The 21,116-nt window shown below is 36.7% G+C and overlaps 1 protein-coding gene across 8 annotated transcripts in view; it reads left to right on the top strand.

Annotated features, from left to right (window-relative positions):
• LOC132160081 (dedicator of cytokinesis protein 3-like) overlaps positions 1 to 21,116 on the top strand; it is a 177,343-nt gene that overhangs the window by 93,008 nt on the left and 63,219 nt on the right. For 7 of the 8 annotated variants that reach the window (XR_009437948.1, XM_059569782.1, XM_059569783.1 and 4 more), the window contains exons 6-7: positions 13,947 to 14,095; positions 18,249 to 18,333. Coding sequence is in view for 7 of the 8 variants with exons in the window: in XM_059569782.1 (XP_059425765.1) it covers positions 13,947 to 14,095; positions 18,249 to 18,333 (234 nt within the window). In the remaining variant the exon portion in view is untranslated. Of the gene's footprint in view, positions 1 to 4,370; positions 4,664 to 13,946; positions 14,096 to 18,248; positions 18,334 to 21,116 lie in introns of those variants that run through there. The other variant, XM_059569788.1, reaches the window with a different exon arrangement.

The following is a 21,116-nucleotide window of genomic DNA, read 5'->3' on the forward strand; positions in this document are numbered from 1 at the left end:
ATTTATTTAAAATACATAATATATTATGCATGTATATAAATGTATTAGATAAATCATGTCACAATTTACATTGTAATAAATATTATAGACATTTATTTTATTGAACTGTTGTATAAATACAATATCATCCAAGCATGCTGTTGGTTAGAATATCAGTATGGGTGTGAATTAGCTGCATTCTTGTGTCAATGAACAAATCTCAACCATGCTTGCTCATGTCATATTACTTAATTAGCAAACATGCTAAAAACACCATCTTCCAAATGCAAATTTTTATGTCAAGTGGATGTGTTCATGATATATTTGTTCAGAAAACCCCAAAAATTGTATTGGGGACAGTCGGATGATGGGTGTACATCTGTGACGGCGGGACGTGAGGTGTGTAATACAGTATTAGCTGAGCCTCTCTGGGTTCTGCGCTGCTCTAAGACTGGGGATGATGATTCACTCCGAGTGACTCATTCAGCTGGAACATTCCGGTGAATTCTGGCATAAAGGAGCTGCGTGTCCAACAGGTTTACATCACACAGAACTGGGATAGACTGCGCTTTATATTTAGATTCACAGTGACAAAAGATAGGATGGAGGAGGGAGGTTGATTTAGCTTTATTTTTGATGGTCACGTCTCAATCCATTACCGAATATAACCATAGCCGTGTGACATGTTCGAAAATGACGGTTATTCCTCATTGGAGATTCCTGTTTTGCGTTCCAGTGCCCGTCGAATTCTAAATGTCTTTCTTAATCTCTATATATCCAGTCAGAGTGGGAAAATTCCAGCTTTGTGAATGTTTCATACTGTAAACTTGGTTAACAGACACAGATATGGACCTCATTGTATTCTCCTTTAAACCTTTTTTTTTCTACTTATCAAAGCTCTCTCACATTCTACCCATAATGCATTGCATCTAATTCCACCCCCGACCCATCACATTATTATCCAGTACAATTTTTTTGCAGCTGTTTCAGTCGATCCTTTATATGTTTTGAAACATAATGTTCTCGATTGAAATGTTCAATGGTCTTAGTACAAATCCTTTGCTCATCTAAAGCACCATCAACTGAGTAATTTCTGTACCTGTATTGGAACTAAACTGAAGTGCAGTTTGCTTGTTTTAGTCACCTGACTGACTCAACCAGTGGTGTGAGTTTAGGGCGGGACTACCTGTTTGTACCAGCCAATGGCTGATGGGGAGAATGTTTGAAACAAATTTGTAAAGTAGTATTTTTGTAGTTCTTTTCAGTGCTGTAGAAATGACAGACTTCACACGATTTATTTCGCTCACCAGTCGGTCAAAGATTATTTTTTGTTGACTGGGTTTGATTGATCAGATTAAGTGTTTGATGACTCTGTTGTCCCATTCGCACAACACTTACTTTAGGATGGACTCACCTTTAGTCATTTGGATAATCTGCATGTTTCTTTGTGAGAAAATATTTACGGTAATGAATCTCACGTGGAGACATTTGCGATCAGTGTTGTAAGTAATGTTGCAAGTAAGATATCACTGACAACTTGTTTGCAATTGTCAAGCTTATTGTCAATATTAAATTAAATTAAATTAAATTAAATTAAATTACATTTTCACCCCAAAAACCAAGATAAATAATTACGTTTTTTTAACTTAATCAAGATTACATTTTCAAGAAAATGAAGCCTAAAACCATTTGTTTATTTTATTTTTTTTACAACATGCTTTTCATGTACACACAGGCACATTTTAGCTTCTAAATGTAGTTATCATTACTGTAAAATGGAAAAATGTTTCTATCACATACCATATATTAATGAAATACACAAATTATATATTCTTTTAATTATCAGCATTCAGTGATCTATGTAGCTTGATGTAATGCCTTTAATTAATGCTGATTTTGAATGAACTAAATTGCATTCATGACAATCTAATGAAAAACATTGATGTTGGACCTTAGAGAAGAAGAAAAAAAGTAAAAAGTCATAAGAATTTTGTAGTTAAATTGTCCTGAAAATGAATGTAAACAACACAAAAAATGCAAGTAAAAAAATATGCATTGTCCTAACATTGGCCTCATTTTGTTTATGCAAAAGTTAGTTTCTTTTCGTCTCCGATTTTTAGGTGAATTGTGATCCACACTTTGTCTGTGTGGCATTCACTCTTCTTTTTTCTTTTTATTTAAAGTACTGCAAAACACATGCATAAATAACATCCTTTGGAGCTCAACTCATCCAAGTTCCCCATCACTACCTACAACTGTGTGGCAAGTGTAAATTCACATCCACAATATGGATGCGTTTCAGCATCAGTGCCGCAGATCGACTGTTCCTCTTTAACAATATGGCCACACAGATGCCTCACTCAGCTAGTGTGGCTTCTTGCAGATCTCTTGCTGTTTTCAAGGACTCACACAATTTGTAATGCCCACTGATGAGTGAGAATATCAACCTCGCGATCTGACAAAGCCTCTCTGGAATCCATATTTGAACAATCCGATAGCTGCACCTGGACAGAGTAGCCTGAGATTGTGGGCTTGGATTTGATTTGTCGCTTCAATCAGCAACTTGTGTCTAATCACTATGATTGTAGGTAGCACATCTTTGAACACTGTCAGCTTGCCAAGACACCACATTGGAATCTCATCTCAGTGGAATAAGAAGAAAAAAAAACAAGCCCAACACATTAGTGGTGTAGGCTAAGGAATTTGATGTTTGACTATGAAAATTTAAATCACGCTGTCTGTTAAGCAGAGGTTTGCTGTTACTTGTTTATTTATTTATTTTTTTTTTTCAATATAATTATAATGCTTGCTAAGATACCCTTTTTCAGTATTGTAAATACTGATATATGTGTTGCTTAGTATTGGATATTTACTGTATATATTTTATAAATATCCCATGCTAATGTCACCTAATTTATTACCGTTATTGTCATTTAATGCTCACTAAAAGTTAATGTTTAAAAACATAATAACAGATAATTTGATAACACTGTTAAATGTAATCTTTAGCAAATCTCAATAATAATCTTCAAGATTTTCAGCATACATTAACTTGTAAAGCCTATTCACTCAAAGCCTGTAAAACAATGTTATAAAATTAAATGTAAAACAATAATATATAATTCATATGGAAAGGTCTTAGGGAGAGATTTGACCTTTTTTTCATAATTAATGGATAAATAGATATGATGGATATATATATTATATCTTAACAAATATTTTTAAAACATTAAACCACTAATGATTTTAATAGCACTGTTAAATGTAAGTATTTTTATTTTTTTATAACAAATTTCGAAATAAGTTTTCATAATTTCTCCTTTTTCATACTGTACATTAGGTTGTAAAGCCTACATTCAATTATATGTAAAATATCTCAAATTTATGTTCAAAATGGCATATAAACATACATAAAATATTATTTTAAAATAATTAAAAACGTACAATTAAAAGTAATTATTTTACCCAATATATACTCGTGTTATATGTATACTTATTATTATTATTACTTGGTAGACTGTACAGAAAGGTACTTTGTCATTTTAATATTAAGTATATATAATTATACAGTAGTTTTATTTATTTAATAAAACTACGAAAGTTTATGCTCTACACTATATTGTAATATATAAATGTGTGTACATATATATATATATATATATATATATATATATACCTTTATATTCTTATTTCTTCTTTAGCTTTAGTCATGTAGTATATAACCTTATATCATCTCATATATCATATCATTTTATATTATATTGTGTGTTATTTAGCTTTATTTTAATTCACGAAAACAGTGTGTTCAATGGATTGTACTTTTGTGTAACATTGTAACATTTTCAGCTAAATAAACTTTCTAAAAAAAAAGGCAAAAACTCCATTAAACAGTTTTGAAAGTTTAGAAAATTACGTGATCAAGGACATTAATCCAATATGCCATCGAAAAGACTGTAAGTCTATTTCTTACAGCTTTGTTTTATTCCCCTTTAAATTCAATACTAAGGCTTATACATCCTTATAAACAGCCACCTAACAACCACCCAAAACACTTTAGCAACCACCTATCAACTCCCTGACTTCTTTAATAAGAACTAGTTCCACTCTAGTCTTTGGATATTAGCATGACGTCAGTGTTTTAGCGTGATGTTGAGAGTGATTCAGTGTGAAGGCTAGCACTCATCGCTGTCAGCTTAAGACGGCGTGTTTGAGATGGAAAGCAAACTGGCAGCGGTTTCCTCCAATGGCAAGAATCCCTGGCATGGCTCTGCGTTTCTTCAGAGACGGCGAGGGAGGGAGCGCGTGTGCATGTGGGCTGCCGAGAGCTTCACACAGTGCTAGTTAGATAACTCCAATACAATGAGAGAAAGAAAACCAAGATTTCAGTAAGAGGGAAAGGAATTGCTTGCAGTGTCCAAAATAGATTTGCGATAAATTAGAGTTGCGAGAGAGAGAAAGAGAGAGAGAGAGAGTTATATGTATACCGTGCACTGCTCGGGAAAGTGTGCGCTCCTGGTTGACGTGGGTGGCAACGTGTGTCTGAATGTGCGTGTGATAGAGAGCGAGAGAGGGAGAGACCAGTTGCAGGAGAAGAGGGATCGAGGTATTTGACAGTCTATGATCTCCGCACGTTTCGAGCGGATGCATTGGAGAGGTTAGAGAACAGACGTGTCGGACTGTTGCGGTAAGTAGTGCCGTTTCTTTCTTAACCGTCAAAACTAGCGATTTCAGATTGTACTGCATCTTGTGTTTATGCAGTATGCAAGACATGCTGGTCTTGTTTGACAGAGCAGATATTGTGTTCATAGTTGTGTCAGGCCTGCAGGTAGGACCAGGGTTACGACCTTTGAGTGGACTAACGTCATTGTGTGATGCTCTACGAAACTTACCGCGGTAACAACGTGACGTGGCGAAGCGGGACATTTTAAAACATTTAATGTGAAAAACACTTAAACACTGACCAGGTAAACCCATTTTTTTGTCAAACCTTACTTGTAATAAACACTAACTACTGTCAAAAGAACTAGCCTTTATTCTACAGATAAAGTGAATAATATCACGTTAAGCGTTTTCTCCCCCATGGAAGTCCATTATAAGGAAACAGCTTAAAATGATTTAACGTACCTTAAAAATGACCGGGGAAAACCAAATTTCTGTCAAATTTTACATATAATAAACACTTTCTGCTGTCAAAATAACAAACTCTTATTCAGCGTATAATGTGAATAATATCACGTTAAACTTTCTCCCCAATCGCCCTGTTATAGCTTTAATGTGGCTTAACATATCCTACCTTAACAATGACCTTAACAATGATTAATAACGTCATTTTAGTTTTAATGTATCTCCAGTAAATTCACTCAAATGCCATCGTGCATTGCATAAATGTTAAAAAGTGTCATGCGCCAACTTTACATTTGACTATCCAGTTATGCCCTGCCTGAAAATAAATTGATGTTAAGGAATGAAGCTGAAAGATAAGTTGCTAACTCCTGGCTTCAGTGTTGCTACACAGAATGGAAGTGAATAGCCTATGAAGCAAGCAAGGTTGTTGTTAAGGTAAGCTGCATTAAACCACGTTAAGCTGTTTCTTTATAATGGATTTCTACGGGGGAGAAAACGCTTAATGTGATATTGTTCAGTATATCTGTGGAAAAGGGCTAGTTCTTTTGACAGTAGTTAGTGTTTACTAGTAAGGTTTGACAAAAATGTGGGTTTCCCTGGTCGTTGTTTACGTACTGTACGTACTGTACGTTAGGCCACGGTATGAATTTTACACGTTAAGCGTTTTAGAATGTCCCTGCAAAGTATTTGACTTTTGTTGGATGTTTAGATATCTTAATTATCAATTTTACCAAGTTTAATTTCAGTTTTATTAAAATAGTGTTTCGCAACACAAATGCTGTTTTTTATAATATTATGACTTTTATCACTTTAAAAGTTGTTTAAAAGAAGTTCACCCACATTTGACAATTTTGTCATTTACCTACCCTCATGCTGCTCTAAACTTATTTTTAATTAAGTTGAATTGCACATTTTTATATGAAAAATAGAGCATTTTGCAACATGAATTCTTAGTGTTATTATTTACATTTTTTTCACTTTGTCTTTGTGCAGTTTACAGGAGAAAGTTTACCCACAAGTAACTATTTTGTAATCACTTACTCATCATGTCATTCTAAACTCATTGTTTATCAAGTTTTATTGCACTTTTGTGTGAAAAATAAAGCGTTTCACAACATAAATTTAAACATAAACAGACTAATATTCACATTTTTTTAGCTCGTTGCTTTTTTTGAAGTTGAAAAGACAAGTTTACCAACAAATTTCAGTCCTGTAATTGTTTACTCATGTCTTTCTAAACTTATATTTCGTCAAGATTAATTTCACTTCTGTACAAAAAAAGAGCATTTTGCAACAGGATTGCTCGGTGTTCGCTAAATGTACATCTTTTATCAATTTTTTTAACTGTTAAAAGCAAATTAATCTACAAATGACAATTCTGTCTTTTACTCACCCTAATGCTGCTCTAAACTAAATTTAAGTTTAATTGCACTTTTTTATGAAAAATAGAGCATTTTACGACATTAATTCTTAGTGTTCGCTAATATTTACATATATTTTTTTTTACTTGTTTTGTTTGTTTGCTTTTTACAAGAATAGTTCACCCACAAATGACAGTTCTTTCATTATTTACTTACCCTCATGTCATTCTAAACTTATTTTTCATTTAATTATATTCCTTTGTACGAAAATAGAGCATTACACAACATGCAGTATTTGAATTGGTTCAGTATATCTTTTTTTCTGTTTAAATGAATACTTCATCCACAAATGACTGTTCTGTCATTGTTTACTCACTCATGTCATTCTAAACTAATTTTTCATAAATTTTAATTCCACTTTTGTACAAAAACAAATAAAATAATAACATTTCATAATGTGAATTCTTGGTATTGACTAGAAATGTATTTTATTCTTGTTTCTGAAACATTATTTTTGGTGATTAATGGATAGTTCACCCACAAATGACAAATTTTGTCGTTGTTTACTCAGCTTCATGCCGTTTCAAACCTTTTCATTTGACGTAACACAGTTGAAATTCAGACAAAAAAAAATTAAACCTATTTGGTTTCAGTTCCCAGGGTTCATGTAGGAACTGCAGGGGAATTGGACTGTCTCCTTTATTCACCTTTATTCATTTAGCCAAAGCTTTAATCCTAAGTGACCTGAGGTTGCACAAGTTAGCAGTTTCTTATGTTTCCAAGACACTGTTAAGCAGAAGATAGAGTATCACTTTAAAGTGTTTATGGCAGTTAAAAGGTGGAAAGATGATTCCCCTTCTTCAGATTCCTGGACTGGATCTTTAGACACATTGGGACATCTGATTCATGATGCATTCATTTCATTTCAGTGAACATGTTGAACTCAATAACTGAACTCAATTAAATTAAACTGTGTTCCCAGAAGTCCCTGCTTGACATTTAATGCGTCAGTTTTGTTAGAGAAATGCAGTTTATTGTAACTATCTATTATAGATTATGTCATATGCTGTTGTACATTATGGCTGAACATTATTGTTGATAATTATTAATATAATCTGGTTGCCAGGTCCTTGGCTATATGGTTGCCAGGATGTTGTAGGTGGTTCATATGGCAGTATGAACTATTATTAATAGCAATGAAGATTACCAAAAGCTTTGAAATTTCATGTAATCATTTTATTTATTTATTCATTTGAGTTTCGTTAATTCATTAAAAAAATAATTGGTTCAAAAGAATCACTAAAAAAAATCTAAATTGTTTGAGCATAACCTAAATTTTCTGACAAACTTTCGTTGCTTTATTGTAGTTGTAAGCCGAATTAGCCTAATTTCAAATCATTTAAGTCACATGAGGTTTGTTGGAGGTCTCTGAACAGTTTGTTGCATGTTTTTGCTGTGAAATTGCCACAATACCTCCTGACTTTCCCATGTGGGTCACGGTTCATGAATGCATGAATGGTTCCTGCTCGTCTCATGTTAAGTCATGTTGATTGTTTCATGTGGTGTTCATGGGCAGCTGCAGCTCATTCCACCAGCCTACTTAATGCCCTGTCTTTCGTCTCTTGTTTGTCAGATCGTTGTTTGAGGTCCTCCGTGATTCTTGTCTGTGTCCATCTGCTTAGCTACTCCTTGTGTCTTTTTCCTGTTCGGTCGTTGTGGATTACCTCTCACGGATCCCTCATCGTCACCCACCTGCGCAGTCAATCACCTTCTCACCAGTCTATGCTGCCATCGAGGTCCCTGCGTCACCCACCATCAAACTAGCCTGACAATACTTCATTAATAAAGGATTGTTTACTTGCATTTGCTTCCTGTCCTTTGTGCGAACGTGACAATGTGGTCTGTCATTTCCACTGCCCTTTGTTGAAACAGAGCAAAGACATGCAAACAAACACCAACTGACTGACAGTCCTGCTTGACAGCGTGGAACTCTGAGTAAAGTGAGATTGCGTGCCCTGAGCAAAGGTCATGTCGGGCCATGAGAGGTTTGACGCTAGCATGTTAGTCGGTTAGCGCTCATACACTCACTCTCACATCCACACACTGAGTGGCAACTTCCTTTTCAACATACCCACACATATGGTCTTTTTAAGCTATTTTGGAACATTTTATGCTAGTTGATTGTGCTGATGTGATGCTGTGGAGCTAACAATCACATCAAACTGCTGACACACCTTGAAGATTTAAGATTAAATATAGGCTAAAAATAAAGTCTTGATTTAAATTAAAACATTCAACCCCGAAGTTAATGGTGCATTTCAGTTTCAAATGTGGCAGGTTTCCCATAAGTTGTTCTTTAAATGAAGCATTCAGATTTTCCTCACAAAACTCATATTTCAAGTGAGTTGGCTCATTATTCACATGGTCGTCCTGTTATTTTGTATTTATTATGTAATTTGGTCTTCCACTGATCTACCTGCATTGCAATATATATGCAAATATCTCTCTTTACAGCTGCTAGCATTTCCTTAGCTAATGGTGTAGGTTTTATTTTATTTGTATTCCATTTACCATCTGCTTTCTTCCCTGTAACAAAACCTGAGCGTCAAATGTGTGGTTAGAGAAGAGTCTGTGTGTGTGGGGCGAGATGAGTCGGCTAGTGCAGGTGAGTGTTCGCATTAGCACCCGAAGGAGCAGCGGTGACTGTACAGAATGTGGGCGAAACTGTGTGAGTCACACTCTATCACTGACTGAAGAGTCTCAAATAGAGGACACAGGAAGCTAATAAATTGATTTATCATAGTTTACAATTCATGTTTTGTATAATATGTCCATTTCCTGTTAGAAAAACGTTTTGAATTTGGATTTGTGTTTGTTTTTAGTACTAGCTTCTTTAATGCTGTCGATAAAATGGCAGTTAGTCCACTGCATCCTTTACTTCAGGCTCACTAGCATGTTGTGTTTTGTTGCTTATGCTGGTGCTAAGTACTAATTCTCTGCTACTCTAGCCAAAATTCAGTGCCAACCTGATAAACTTCGATTCTGTGACTACTTCTTCCTCTGAAGCATCCATTGCATCCACCCGGTGTCTTACTAAAAAGCCAGAAGTCACAGAACAAGGGATGAACATGATCGTTTTGTGTTCTCATGAGAGCTAATGTTTATAATGGGTCATTTAACCAGCTAAACAAACAGTGCTTTATTGAGAAACGCTTTGATTCTATTTGAGGCGACATCCTCAGTGGAGGCTGATGTTTAGAAGTCACTGAAGGTACATTGCTCTCTATGGCTTCAGTAGGAGGCGAGAGTCATACAGTTTATGCAATGTAATGTATTTTATTGAATATATGTGACCCTGGACCACAAAACCAAAACCATTTTGTCTTCAGTCAAAAAAAAAAACATTGTTTGGGTCAAAATGATAAATTTTTCTTTTATGCCAAAAATCATAAGGATTTTAAGTAAAGATAATTTTCCATGACGATATTTTGTAAATTTCCCACCGTCAATATATCAAAACCTAATTTTTTATTAGTAATATGCATTGATTAGAACTTAATTTGGACAATGTCAAATGTGATTTCTGAATATTTAGAGTTTTTTGCACCCTCAGATTCCAGATTCAAATAGTTGTATCTCTTGTATGTGTGTGTGTGTGTGTGTTTTACATGCTATGCACAGACCCATCATCACAACTAAGCTGCAAAAACGGCTCTTTATGAAATTTCTGATTACAGATTGTTCCCGGATTTCTAGTTATGGAGGAAGTTGGATGGATTCCTGTGCACCAGAAGAAGATTATATTATTATTCCAGGTGGCATATGACTTAACAATAAGAGTAAGATATGGGGGTAAAGTTTGCCAAACAATGTTCTGTTCCCAACTGTGTTGCACCTGCCATTCCTCATTTGAAGGATCCAGCATTAGAAACGAGTGGATAAAGTTTATTTTGAACAAGCTGCTTGATCATGTGCAAGAGTGAAACATTTATTTAATTTGGTTTCCTATTACAATTCTACCAAATACGAACCTAAGAGAAGATATGGATCAATTGGCTGAGAGTTGGACATGGTGAAATGTGATTCTGACACCTTGTACTGTAGCTCAATCCGGTCTCTGTATTTAAAGCATGTGAGTCATGCAGTTGTGGAAAGTGTGATAAATACATGTTCTTCACACAGCTCGGTGCAACACATGCTGTAGCTCCTCTTCCCACACACTCATACACTGAGTGTTCTTCAGTTGTCTAAAGCTTAGACCACAAATGGTGCTTTGCATGTGAGTTTCCATTGAATCTCTCCAGCTACATCATCCCTTGAAACAATTGATGATACTGAATGATTGGCATATTTACTGTATTCCAGTTCTGGCAGGGTAAATTCTAGTTTTTGGCCATCAAAACACTTTATTTGCTCAGATTGAATCCCATAACTTAGACACTTGTTGGTTTTAACATCAATTACATTATTTGTGGATAGCTTCTAGAGATTCCTCAGCAGTCATGAGGTTTCTTTCACAAACAAAAAGCTCTGTTGATGTTTGAAGTCTCTGTTCTGAATACCCTACTGAAATATCAGTGTCAATCGTTGAAGTATACTTGTTAATCGACTAAGGACCCTGTAAGTGGTAGAGGATCCTGGTGGATTGTGAACTGGATGCAATCCATCTTTCAGTTACCACAGAGGAGGCAAGGTTCTTGCTGCTGGGTTGTGGGGGAGGCTGTCAATCCAAGCTTTTATTTCAGTTAAAGCTCAAGGATTGATACACGTCTCTCGACAGCCAAGTTAAAACATAATAATCACATTATACTGAGGCTGATATATCTGTGTGTCATTGGTGTAAACGGATTGCGTTGTTCATGGATGGTAAGAGAGCAAGAGCACTAAAGGGAGGATGACCCCACACTGTGTACTAAAAGATCTAGAAAAATCTCACGTGGGAAGACATGCAGAAACATCATGTCATTTTATACAAGATATCTTCATGTATGAAATCCTTTGTAGAGGCCCAGATAAGCGACTCATATTTACATATTTAATTCATTTTATTCCACAGATACAGGCAAATGGAATTGGCTAAATATTGTTGATAAAATTGAATCCTTTCTTTGAGATATAACCAGGAGTCTGAAAAAGTGTTAGCTGGTACCAAACCATGGACAACAGATTATTTGAGTCAGTTTGAAATCAGTAAACATAATTGGGTGTGCTTGGGTCAACTCTCGCTCAGTCGATTGTAGAAAAATGTCACTTTGCTCCTCAACCCACAATGATCTAATCTGAATTTTACCACGGGGAATTTTACAACAAATTGTTAAAATAGTTACAACACAGTTGTGGGTTATCAAATTATAATCAGAGCAACAGAATATAAGCATACTGAGAAATTTTACTTGACAGTAATTGTCTTTAAATTTATTGTTGAAAGCTGTGAGTTTGTTACAAAAGTGACATTTTGGTAGCTGTAGCTGAATTTAGAGATACAGTGTGTTGAAGAGAATGGTTATGTCTCTGAATTCATCCATCAAATTCCCCCAGAAGATGCTAGTTTACTTCACTAGCAAACTAGTCGATTGTCAGCAGACTAGATGACTACAGTAGATGCCAAACTATTGAGACTACCTTGGTCAGCTAACTCCACCACCAAGACAATGTAGGTCCATCAGGTACTGTATACCAGCCACAAACAACCACTAACCAGCATTAAACATCTTGGACCAATGTAAATCCATACTAGTTTAGTTAGAAGGGGATTGGAGAGCATTGGTTTTCCCACCAAGCTGCTTAACAAGCGAATTATGCAAGACTATCCCGATCAGCCAGTTTATCCTAAAAGGCTATTCTGGTCCACCAGCTAAACCAGCACCAAACAAGCACTAACCAATGTACACCAGGTTGAAATATCATAGGAATCCAGCATTGTCTGCAAGCATGAGATGCTGGAGTGCTGGTTTTCCCACCAACTTCATCAAAAACACCATGCTGGTCTACCAAGAAAACCAGCCCCAAACCAGTATTAAGCAATATAAACCAACTTGGTCCAGCATAGAAATTCATACTGGTCTTTATCTGAAGATTCTGTCTTAGTTTCCACCAGTTTTTTCGCTCTGCTCATCCTAACAGGAAGTGGAATTATGGTGCGATCTGCAGCTGGTCATTGAGATTCTTCTCCAAGAATCTCACCATTGAGACTAGCATGAAATGATTCACGCTGTTCTGCTTGTGATTGCATGAGGAAGGAGTATTTATTGATGCCACCATGAGTAAGGAGAAGCTATCAGTCTCCAGTGCCAGGAGCAACCAGAAAAAAGGCTACATCCAGTACAGAAGTAAATACGACAGGGAATTTGATGGATGTGGCTTTTACTTCAATGTACAAATCCCATCTGATTTCACCATTAACAGACTGTGGAACGACATAGTCACAGATGCTACATACAGTATGTGGGTATCCAGGGGGAACATTCTTGTGTAAACTCCGCATAAACCTTCTTTGTTTTCAAGAGCACGTCAAACTCAAGTTCTGAGGTTTTTCGGTGATGGAGGGCGCTAGAGACCACACGCACAGGAGGCACAGCATGTTGGTGTGACAAATGCACAGATCTGTCTGCTGCAAGTCTCCCCAAGGACCCATGAGGGAGTCGTTATCATCCATCATACACAAACTTGGAGGGGAAGCCTTGCAGTTTGGGAGATGTGCTTAGATGATGCTCAGTGGTTGTTCCACTTCTTTGATTGTCTGTGGCTTTGATTACCTACAGTACTGTAATTCCATGTGAAGGCAGCATAAAGTGCCATTCAGACTGACAGTGATTTGGTAGAAGCAGAGCAACCTGAATTTACTTAATTCAGTGACAAATAAAACAAAGTTACGTAGAGTTGAGATAATTATTTTCAAATATGAATGCTGTTAGTGTGACTCTCACTTCAAAGCTAACTTACATTACACTGACAAATGATGACAAGCCGCAACAGACGTTTGTTATGTTGGACCAGTGTGTTACCAATGTAGGCATCTATTTGCAATGGTCGGTACTACTTTTGGCAACTAAACCGTTTTATTCGCATTTATTCATATTTATTAGGTGATTGAATATCTGAGAAGTGACGCACTGTAATCTGGTGATTGTTGGACATGGACATTTTTTTTGGACATGGTACCATGATAATACCATGCCATTCCATCTTGACGTACTATAATAATGCCATGGTGAATGTATATGGTAATATTTGCAGTCTTTGAGGAGCCAGTCGATTTCAAGTATTAAGATATTCTATAGTACAGTGTAATGTACAGTGTACAGTACTTAGTAAGTGTGTATTGCAATTTGCACTGAATGTACTTGCAGAATGATTGTTTACTTGCACTATAGTATGTATTATATACGACTACTGTACATTTCCCTGTCAAATTTTGTTTTCTGTCAAAAAGTTTGTCATGCGTGTATGGATAAAATAAATGTTGCTTTTTTTTTTCTACAGAAGCATAAAGTCGACCTCTTTTACAAGCTCCGTCACGTGATGAATGAGTTGATTGATCTGAGGCGACAACTGCTTTCAGGCCATCTGACCCAGGAACAAGTCCGTGAAGTCAAACGCCACATCACTGTACGACTGGACTGGGGCAATGAGTGAGTACTTCTCTTTTACATCTCAGAAAATGCCCGGAACAAATTCAAATGAAAAAGAATTGCCTTAAATGTGATAAAGGTTAGTAATGTTAGCCATTATGGAAACTTCCACCATAAGACTCCTCTGTCTCTCCAAATCACCATAGCGCCATTTTAGAGAATATGAGATGAACGCAGGCAGCGTACACTCTTCTGTGTCAGCCGCGCCACACTGATGCGGTGTTTTCTTTCAAATCAAAGTGTAAATACAGGTAGAAAATGTATCCATGTGGAGCGTGTTGTTAACAATTTTAGCCATTATGCTAACTTCAACCATGGCTCTAAATCAAGTGGAAGAACCCAAAAAAGATGCCTTTACGCTTTTGTTTACAATGTTAACTGTTATGGTAACTTCCCCCATAGGTCTAAATCTGTTGGAAGAACCATCAAAGATGACGTTAATGTGCTGTTACCAACGTTAGACATTATTCTAACTTCCACCATTGCTCTTTTAACATTTCTGCACTCTTACATAGGCAAATTCTGTCAGTTACTCTTTTGAAATACACCCTATTATACAAAGCTATAGGATTGTCATGCATTTGTTCCACCTTCAGAATAACTCATTGAGATTAATGTTCAGCCCTGGCATGCTTCACTCAACTAAGAAGTGTTTAAATAAGCTCATTTGCATCATGGAGCTATGCCAGTGATTTTAATGTGTTGGAGGCCAAGGCCTCCTGATCGTGGAGTCAAAGTAAAAATTCTAGAGATGTATCACTGTGGCTTTTGCATCACCCTAAATCGGCTTGGCCCAACTCTGTGAAGGAAATGAGGAGAACATGAACATATGTCATTCACAGCCTGGTTATTTTGAATTATGCTGAGATTTCAAATGCAAACTTTAAGGGCCACACAAACAAACACAACACAAGGTTGAGTTTTGTTTTTCTTTAATTTAGAGTAAATTGATTTTTCACTGCACTGAAAGTCGGTTGTGTTTGTTTTTCAGATACTGACCCCATTTTTAACCTACACAGTTGTGCAATTCTTCAGCTTTTGAGTTTTGAGTGTCAGTAATTACAGTTCTTGCATCATTATTTCATCCTTTTGAGAGGCTTTCAAATGTTTGATGTCCAATATACATTAGCCGATCCTGCAAATTTAACTTTCAGTCAGCTACTAATGAAATTTACAATACTGTACGATATTTACTATACTGTTAAATAAAATATTATGTTTTTACAGCAACTATCTACAGCCTAGAAGTAGACCATTCCTCCAAAATGAAAGTCATGGGGTTCACCTCTTGTAGCGATAAAATACCAAACCAACAGTATTTTAGAGGTCAGATGATCCAAGTATTGCAGTGTATGAGCATCTGTGTCAAGTCCATGTTGTCCACTCATCCCACTTCTTAAAGGTCACCTGAAGCTTCACTTCTGTGATGAGGCACTTTGCGGTTCTGGGCTTTCAGCATACATCACTGCCAGGTCTTCAGATCAGCAAACTAGGAGATAATTGAGCAAATGGGATGAAATGGATTTGAGATGGGAGCACTTACCGATAAGTTCTATAAATACTTGAAGGACTTGATGTACTTGAAGAGCATCTCGAGTGTTTTTCAAACAATCTAATAATGTTTTCATTATGCCTTTCTCAGGTTATATCAATTTTCTTCAGGTGATCTTGCGTTTTTTGGCAAGTGTCACCGTTACTATAATTTTTTGTGATATATATGTTACAATATTTTGTGTTTGACTGCAAGATAGTTGATTCCGCCTCAATAACAAGACATTATATATTTGTGACGAGTGGGGCGGGGCCGAGGGACATGGGAGCGAGGCCGGGGGAGTGATTGGAGATGAACTACACCTGTTCGTCCCACCGGTCTCGAGGCCCATGGAGGAGATGGAAGGATATAAAACTGGAGCGACGACAGTGAAGGAGGAGAGAGGACCAGGCCTGGGCTTTTAGTTGTGCTTTGGGTTTTATTTTATGCGCACCAGTCGTCCGTGAGGGGCTGGTGCGCTGTTTTGTGTTTATTTTGTTATTAAAATGTTTTTGATTGTCCGCCGGTTCCCGCCTCCTTCTTCCGGATGAATATGAAGGTTTAATTCGTTACAGTGGTGCCGAAACCCGGGAGAAGGAGGGACGCGCTGCTGAAGATCCCTCGCCGCTGTGGTGAATCCGCGGTGCCATCGAGCTGGCGAGGAGTGTGCCGCCATGGACGCTCGAGGCGGTGGACTGGAGCGAGTTGCCGGGGACGGGCGAGCTCGCTACCGGCCGCCCACGATGTGGAGAGACGGCTGCCGTCCGTGAGGGAGCGGAGGAGTCGGCGCCGTTCGCCAGGTGGCCGGAGCCTGCTGCCTCCGCCGGAACGGGGAGGAGCAGGGAACGGGGGACTCCTGCCGGCTGCCCAAAACCGGAGGAGCCGTCGCCGTCCACCGGGCGGCGGAGGAGTGTCGTGCCGTCCGCCGAGGGCCGTCCAGTGCCACCGCCAGGCACCGCGGAGGAGATCACCCAGCTGGTGGAGGGCCGAGCAGCGGTGCGTCTGGGAACCGGAATTTTTTTTTTTTTTTTCCTCTCTCCCCTCTCTCGTCTCTGTCGCTCCTCCTTCCATCTCCTTTTCTCTCGCCTCGCCTGTCCTACCCCCAGGTTCCCGCAGGTCCCCGGGAGCGGCCCCCCCGGAGGGAGGGGGGGGGGGGAGTAGAGCGCAGTCTCGGGAGTACCCCCCGGCCTGCGAGAGGCGATGGGGGTATGTGACGAGTGGGGCGGGGCCGAGGGACATGGGAGCGAGGCCGGGGGAGTGATTGGAGATGAACTACACCTGTTCGTCCCACCGGTCTCGAGGCCCATGGAGGAGATGGAAGGATATAAAACTGGAGCGACGACAGTGAAGGAGGAGAGAGGACCAGGCCTGGGCTTTTAGTTGTGCTTTGGGTTTTATTTTATGCGCACCAGTCGTCCGTGAGGGGCTGGTGCGCTGTTTTGTGTTTATTTTGTTATTAAAATGTTTTTGATTGTCCGCCGGTTCCCGCCTCCTTCTTCCGGATGAATATGAAGGTTTAATTCGTTACAATATTGCTTTGACGTAGCAAATTAGAGGCATTCACGCTGCGGTTGTGGAGTATATCAAGCTTGTCATTGCTAAAAGCACTTAATTGTCACATAATAAGTTTATTACTGTCTGTTTACACAAAGTCATCAACAAATGGATTTATTTATGCTCTGATACAAGCCAATGATGCAATGTCTCTCTGGAGAACCAATATTGCATTGAGATATTCAGAAAATATGCAGATTTATAAGCACATGCCTGCTAGACAGGGACCCTGGGTGATGCTGATGCTAATGATAATGCTTTGATCGAGAGCACAACAACCTGAACAAAAGAACTAGCAACCAGTCAAATATCCTACCAACCACCTATCACCTATAAACCTTATCAATATAGCAGCTGTTTTAGTTTAGCGTTAGCATTACTAAAATGATTTACTTCTGTTTGACTATTTACTACTTAATGACTGATATTGAACCACTTGGCAAGTACCCCAAACATTTAAATGAATATAAAAATATAGTTTAGTAATAAAATTTGTGAATTTTCAATCAAAAATGTCATTATCTTACCTTTGTTTAGTTGCTAACCCACTAACTTAATGCTAGTCTGTGGGCAACTCAGGGTGTTGATGGGGTTTTATTTACATCTGGGAAATCTGAGAGAAGAAATGTTTATGTTATATTAAGACACATTATGGCATGCCATCACTTTCATTATTAGGTAACGAGGGCAACACCTTTTTCTATAGCTCTACACTATGACAGCTGCACGTAGCGCTAACGCTAGCAGATTTCTGTGCATCTTTACCATATGAGCCTCTCAAAATCTACAGCTCTGTGTGGATAGACCTGGAAATAAGTGTGGAAAATGTGTCTAGAAATGTTCATATGTCATGTTTTCCATCACACCGCTGTGTGGGATATTAGCGTATAACTATGTAGCGATTTATGGATAAAAAAAGATACTGCATAGCTAAATGCCTGTGACAAAAGGTGGACACCACAGCTTGACACTGACAGCTTCTGTTCTTTTATTATCCACAATATTAAGTACTTCAGTCTTGAGGAGTCTATGTTAATCTGAGTTCTGTTGTTTTCTTGTGTTCAACAGACACTTAGGCTTAGATCTGGTGCCCAGGAAAGAGTTTGAAATGGTTGATGCGGACCAGATCAGCGTTTCCGATCTCTACAAAATGGTGAGTACATTGACTGCATCTCAATGGGGTTTTAATGGATGCTTTTTCATCGCTGAAGCAGTAAATCACTATAACGTCCTCTGTTGGATGTTAGGAAAACATATACTAAATGTTTTTGCATTATGATTTATAATTAATGCAAATTGACTTTATTTATGAGATGCTTGTGCATATGACACTATACAGATGATGCACTTATGTGTGCTTAATGCAGAGTTCATATTTGCTGAAATATTTGTAATTGCACAGTTCTGGTTTAAATTAGTATGTATATGCATATAAAAAAGAAATAGACTAATTGTAAATTGTACAAATATATATTATATATATAAATATATATATATATATATTGACTAATTACACTTGTTTTTTATAATAAAAAAATAAAGAAGACTGTTACTTAAATTCTTAAAATATTTCTTAAATATACACTGAAAAATAATTACATTTCAGATCGTTATTTATTTATGATCACAAACCAGTTTTAATAGTAGTAATAATGACCTGTATTTTGGTGTGTACTTCTTAATTTTCGAGTGTTTTTCTTGCTTTGAATTACAGCGAGTTTATTAATATGTGAGTCATCTGTGTAAACGAGAGCAGGAATGAATGTTTTAATGTATTCCTGCAACTGTTTTGCATATGTGCATAATGTAGGCATAATGTGCAGATGCTGCCAAGTTCCCACCTGTAGAATGAGCTGAACAATTAGACAGCAGAAATGTTTTAAACACTCCATTAGAGAGCAGATTCCCAAGACGCCTCATCAGAATGAATCATTTACATATTCTTCGTTTAGTTTTTTTCTCAGAAAGCCCCATAGAGTATATTCAGATTTATGGAGCAGGTACCCTTTGGATTTTCATAAGAAACAATATTGGAAATTATAAAAATAAAATTTTTTAGCTTTTGATTATTTTTTACCCTCTGTAATTCACTTTATTCTCTAGACCGCTGTTTGATGATGAGAAGGTTTTATTGGAAACAGGTTTCGACACCAGCATCTGTTGCTAACAGGTGCTTTTGAATGGCAGCTTGTAGAAAAGCTGCTAATACTGTACAGTTATTTATTTCACACGGATGTGACACTTTTCCATGATGTCTGCACAGGTTTGTGCCATATGTATCTATGTTTGGGTTTGTGTGGGACTGGATTTTTGTGCAATATGGCAGCAAAGGGGCTAAATTTACCTCAGTGCTGTACCTGTATTCTGCACTTAAGGATATATATATATATATATATATATATATATATATATATATGTATATATATATATATATATATATATATATATATATATATAGCTTTTTCCAAAGGCTGCAATCTAAAAGAAGCTGTTAGAAACAGTTTTCAATAAAACATTATCGTATATAATTTAAAATCTACACATACACAAGTTTAATATTATTAATTCTTGAAAAATAATAATAAATTAAATAAATATTTATTTATAAAAAAATAATATAATATAATATAATATAATATAATATAATATAATATAATATAATATAATATAATATAATATAATATAATAAATAAAAATTAGCTTGTGTGTTTTTTTGTTTGTTTGTTTGTTTTTTCAGTTTGGCTGTACAATGAAACAAAAAATTGTATCAGCACTTCATGTCCAAAAAAAGCTTACATTGTAAATATTATATTTAATATATCACAATATATCACAATAAAATATTATATATTTTAATAATAGTAAAATATAATTTTCGTCGTCATCAACAACAATAACATTTTTATTATTATTATTGTTGTTCGTTGTTGTTATCATTATTACTACTGTTGTTGTTGTGTATTTATCTTTTGTTATATTCATAATATGAAATGTTTATAATATGTACAGTTTATTGATATGATTAAAATATTAATATGATTAAAATATGTTAATATTAATAATTTTTAAAGCATGCAAATGCCAACAGTGACTTCCATTTTGAAGCAAGTTAAGTTGGATCTGTGCTTTGAAATGAATCAGTGTTTTGAATCGGAACATTAAAATGGATTACATTTATTAAATCCACCTGCATTTTTACCACTAGGTTTAAATTAGATATGTTATTATGTGTTATGTAAAATATTCTTTTAGTCTTTATGAAACTTAAAACACGTTAAAACAATTGTGATATTCCTGATATTATTTAGTTTCATATGGGCAACGTTTTTCCTTCAACCATTGAAGTTACAAAGTTGGTGAGAAGGGCAAAGAGGTTGGAGAACCTAGCATTTGAAGAGGTTTCACTAACTTTTTGGGCTAAATTCAGAGGAAGAGCAAACACTCTCGGGTAGAGTAGCTGAATCTCGATTCGATTTTAAGTGCACTAGCCAAATGTTGAGGTCAGAGAGAGATTTGTATAGCTCAATATGTGGGAGGCGGAGGAGTTTCACACAAATACCAAAAATAAAGAAAGAGAAGAGAGAAACAAGCTCTTGAAGAGAACAGAGAGACAGAGATGTGAGAAGACTTTTACTTGGCCTCGGGCAGAAGAGAGCACTGAAGCTGCAGAGACTCGAGACCTTTCGTTTTCTGAGAAGTTGCTGCTGAATTGTCTCTAGGGAAGCAGAAGAGAGATTAAATCAAAGAGCCGAGCTTTTCTGGTTCTGGATTTACACGTGCACTGTTCACACACAGCTTACTCAAGCTGTCTGTTTTCTCTTCAATTTCTATATTCATTCCATCATTCTTTGGCTTTTGCAGTAACACTGTCAAGAAAAGAAATCTTGAAGTTTGTAGATTCCTTGTTTTGTTTAGGTTTTTTTGTTTGTTTTGCAG

This window comes from Carassius carassius, chromosome 16, assembly GCF_963082965.1.
Source record: "Carassius carassius chromosome 16, fCarCar2.1, whole genome shotgun sequence".
In the NCBI taxonomy this organism is placed as follows: Eukaryota; Metazoa; Chordata; class Actinopteri; order Cypriniformes; family Cyprinidae; genus Carassius; species Carassius carassius.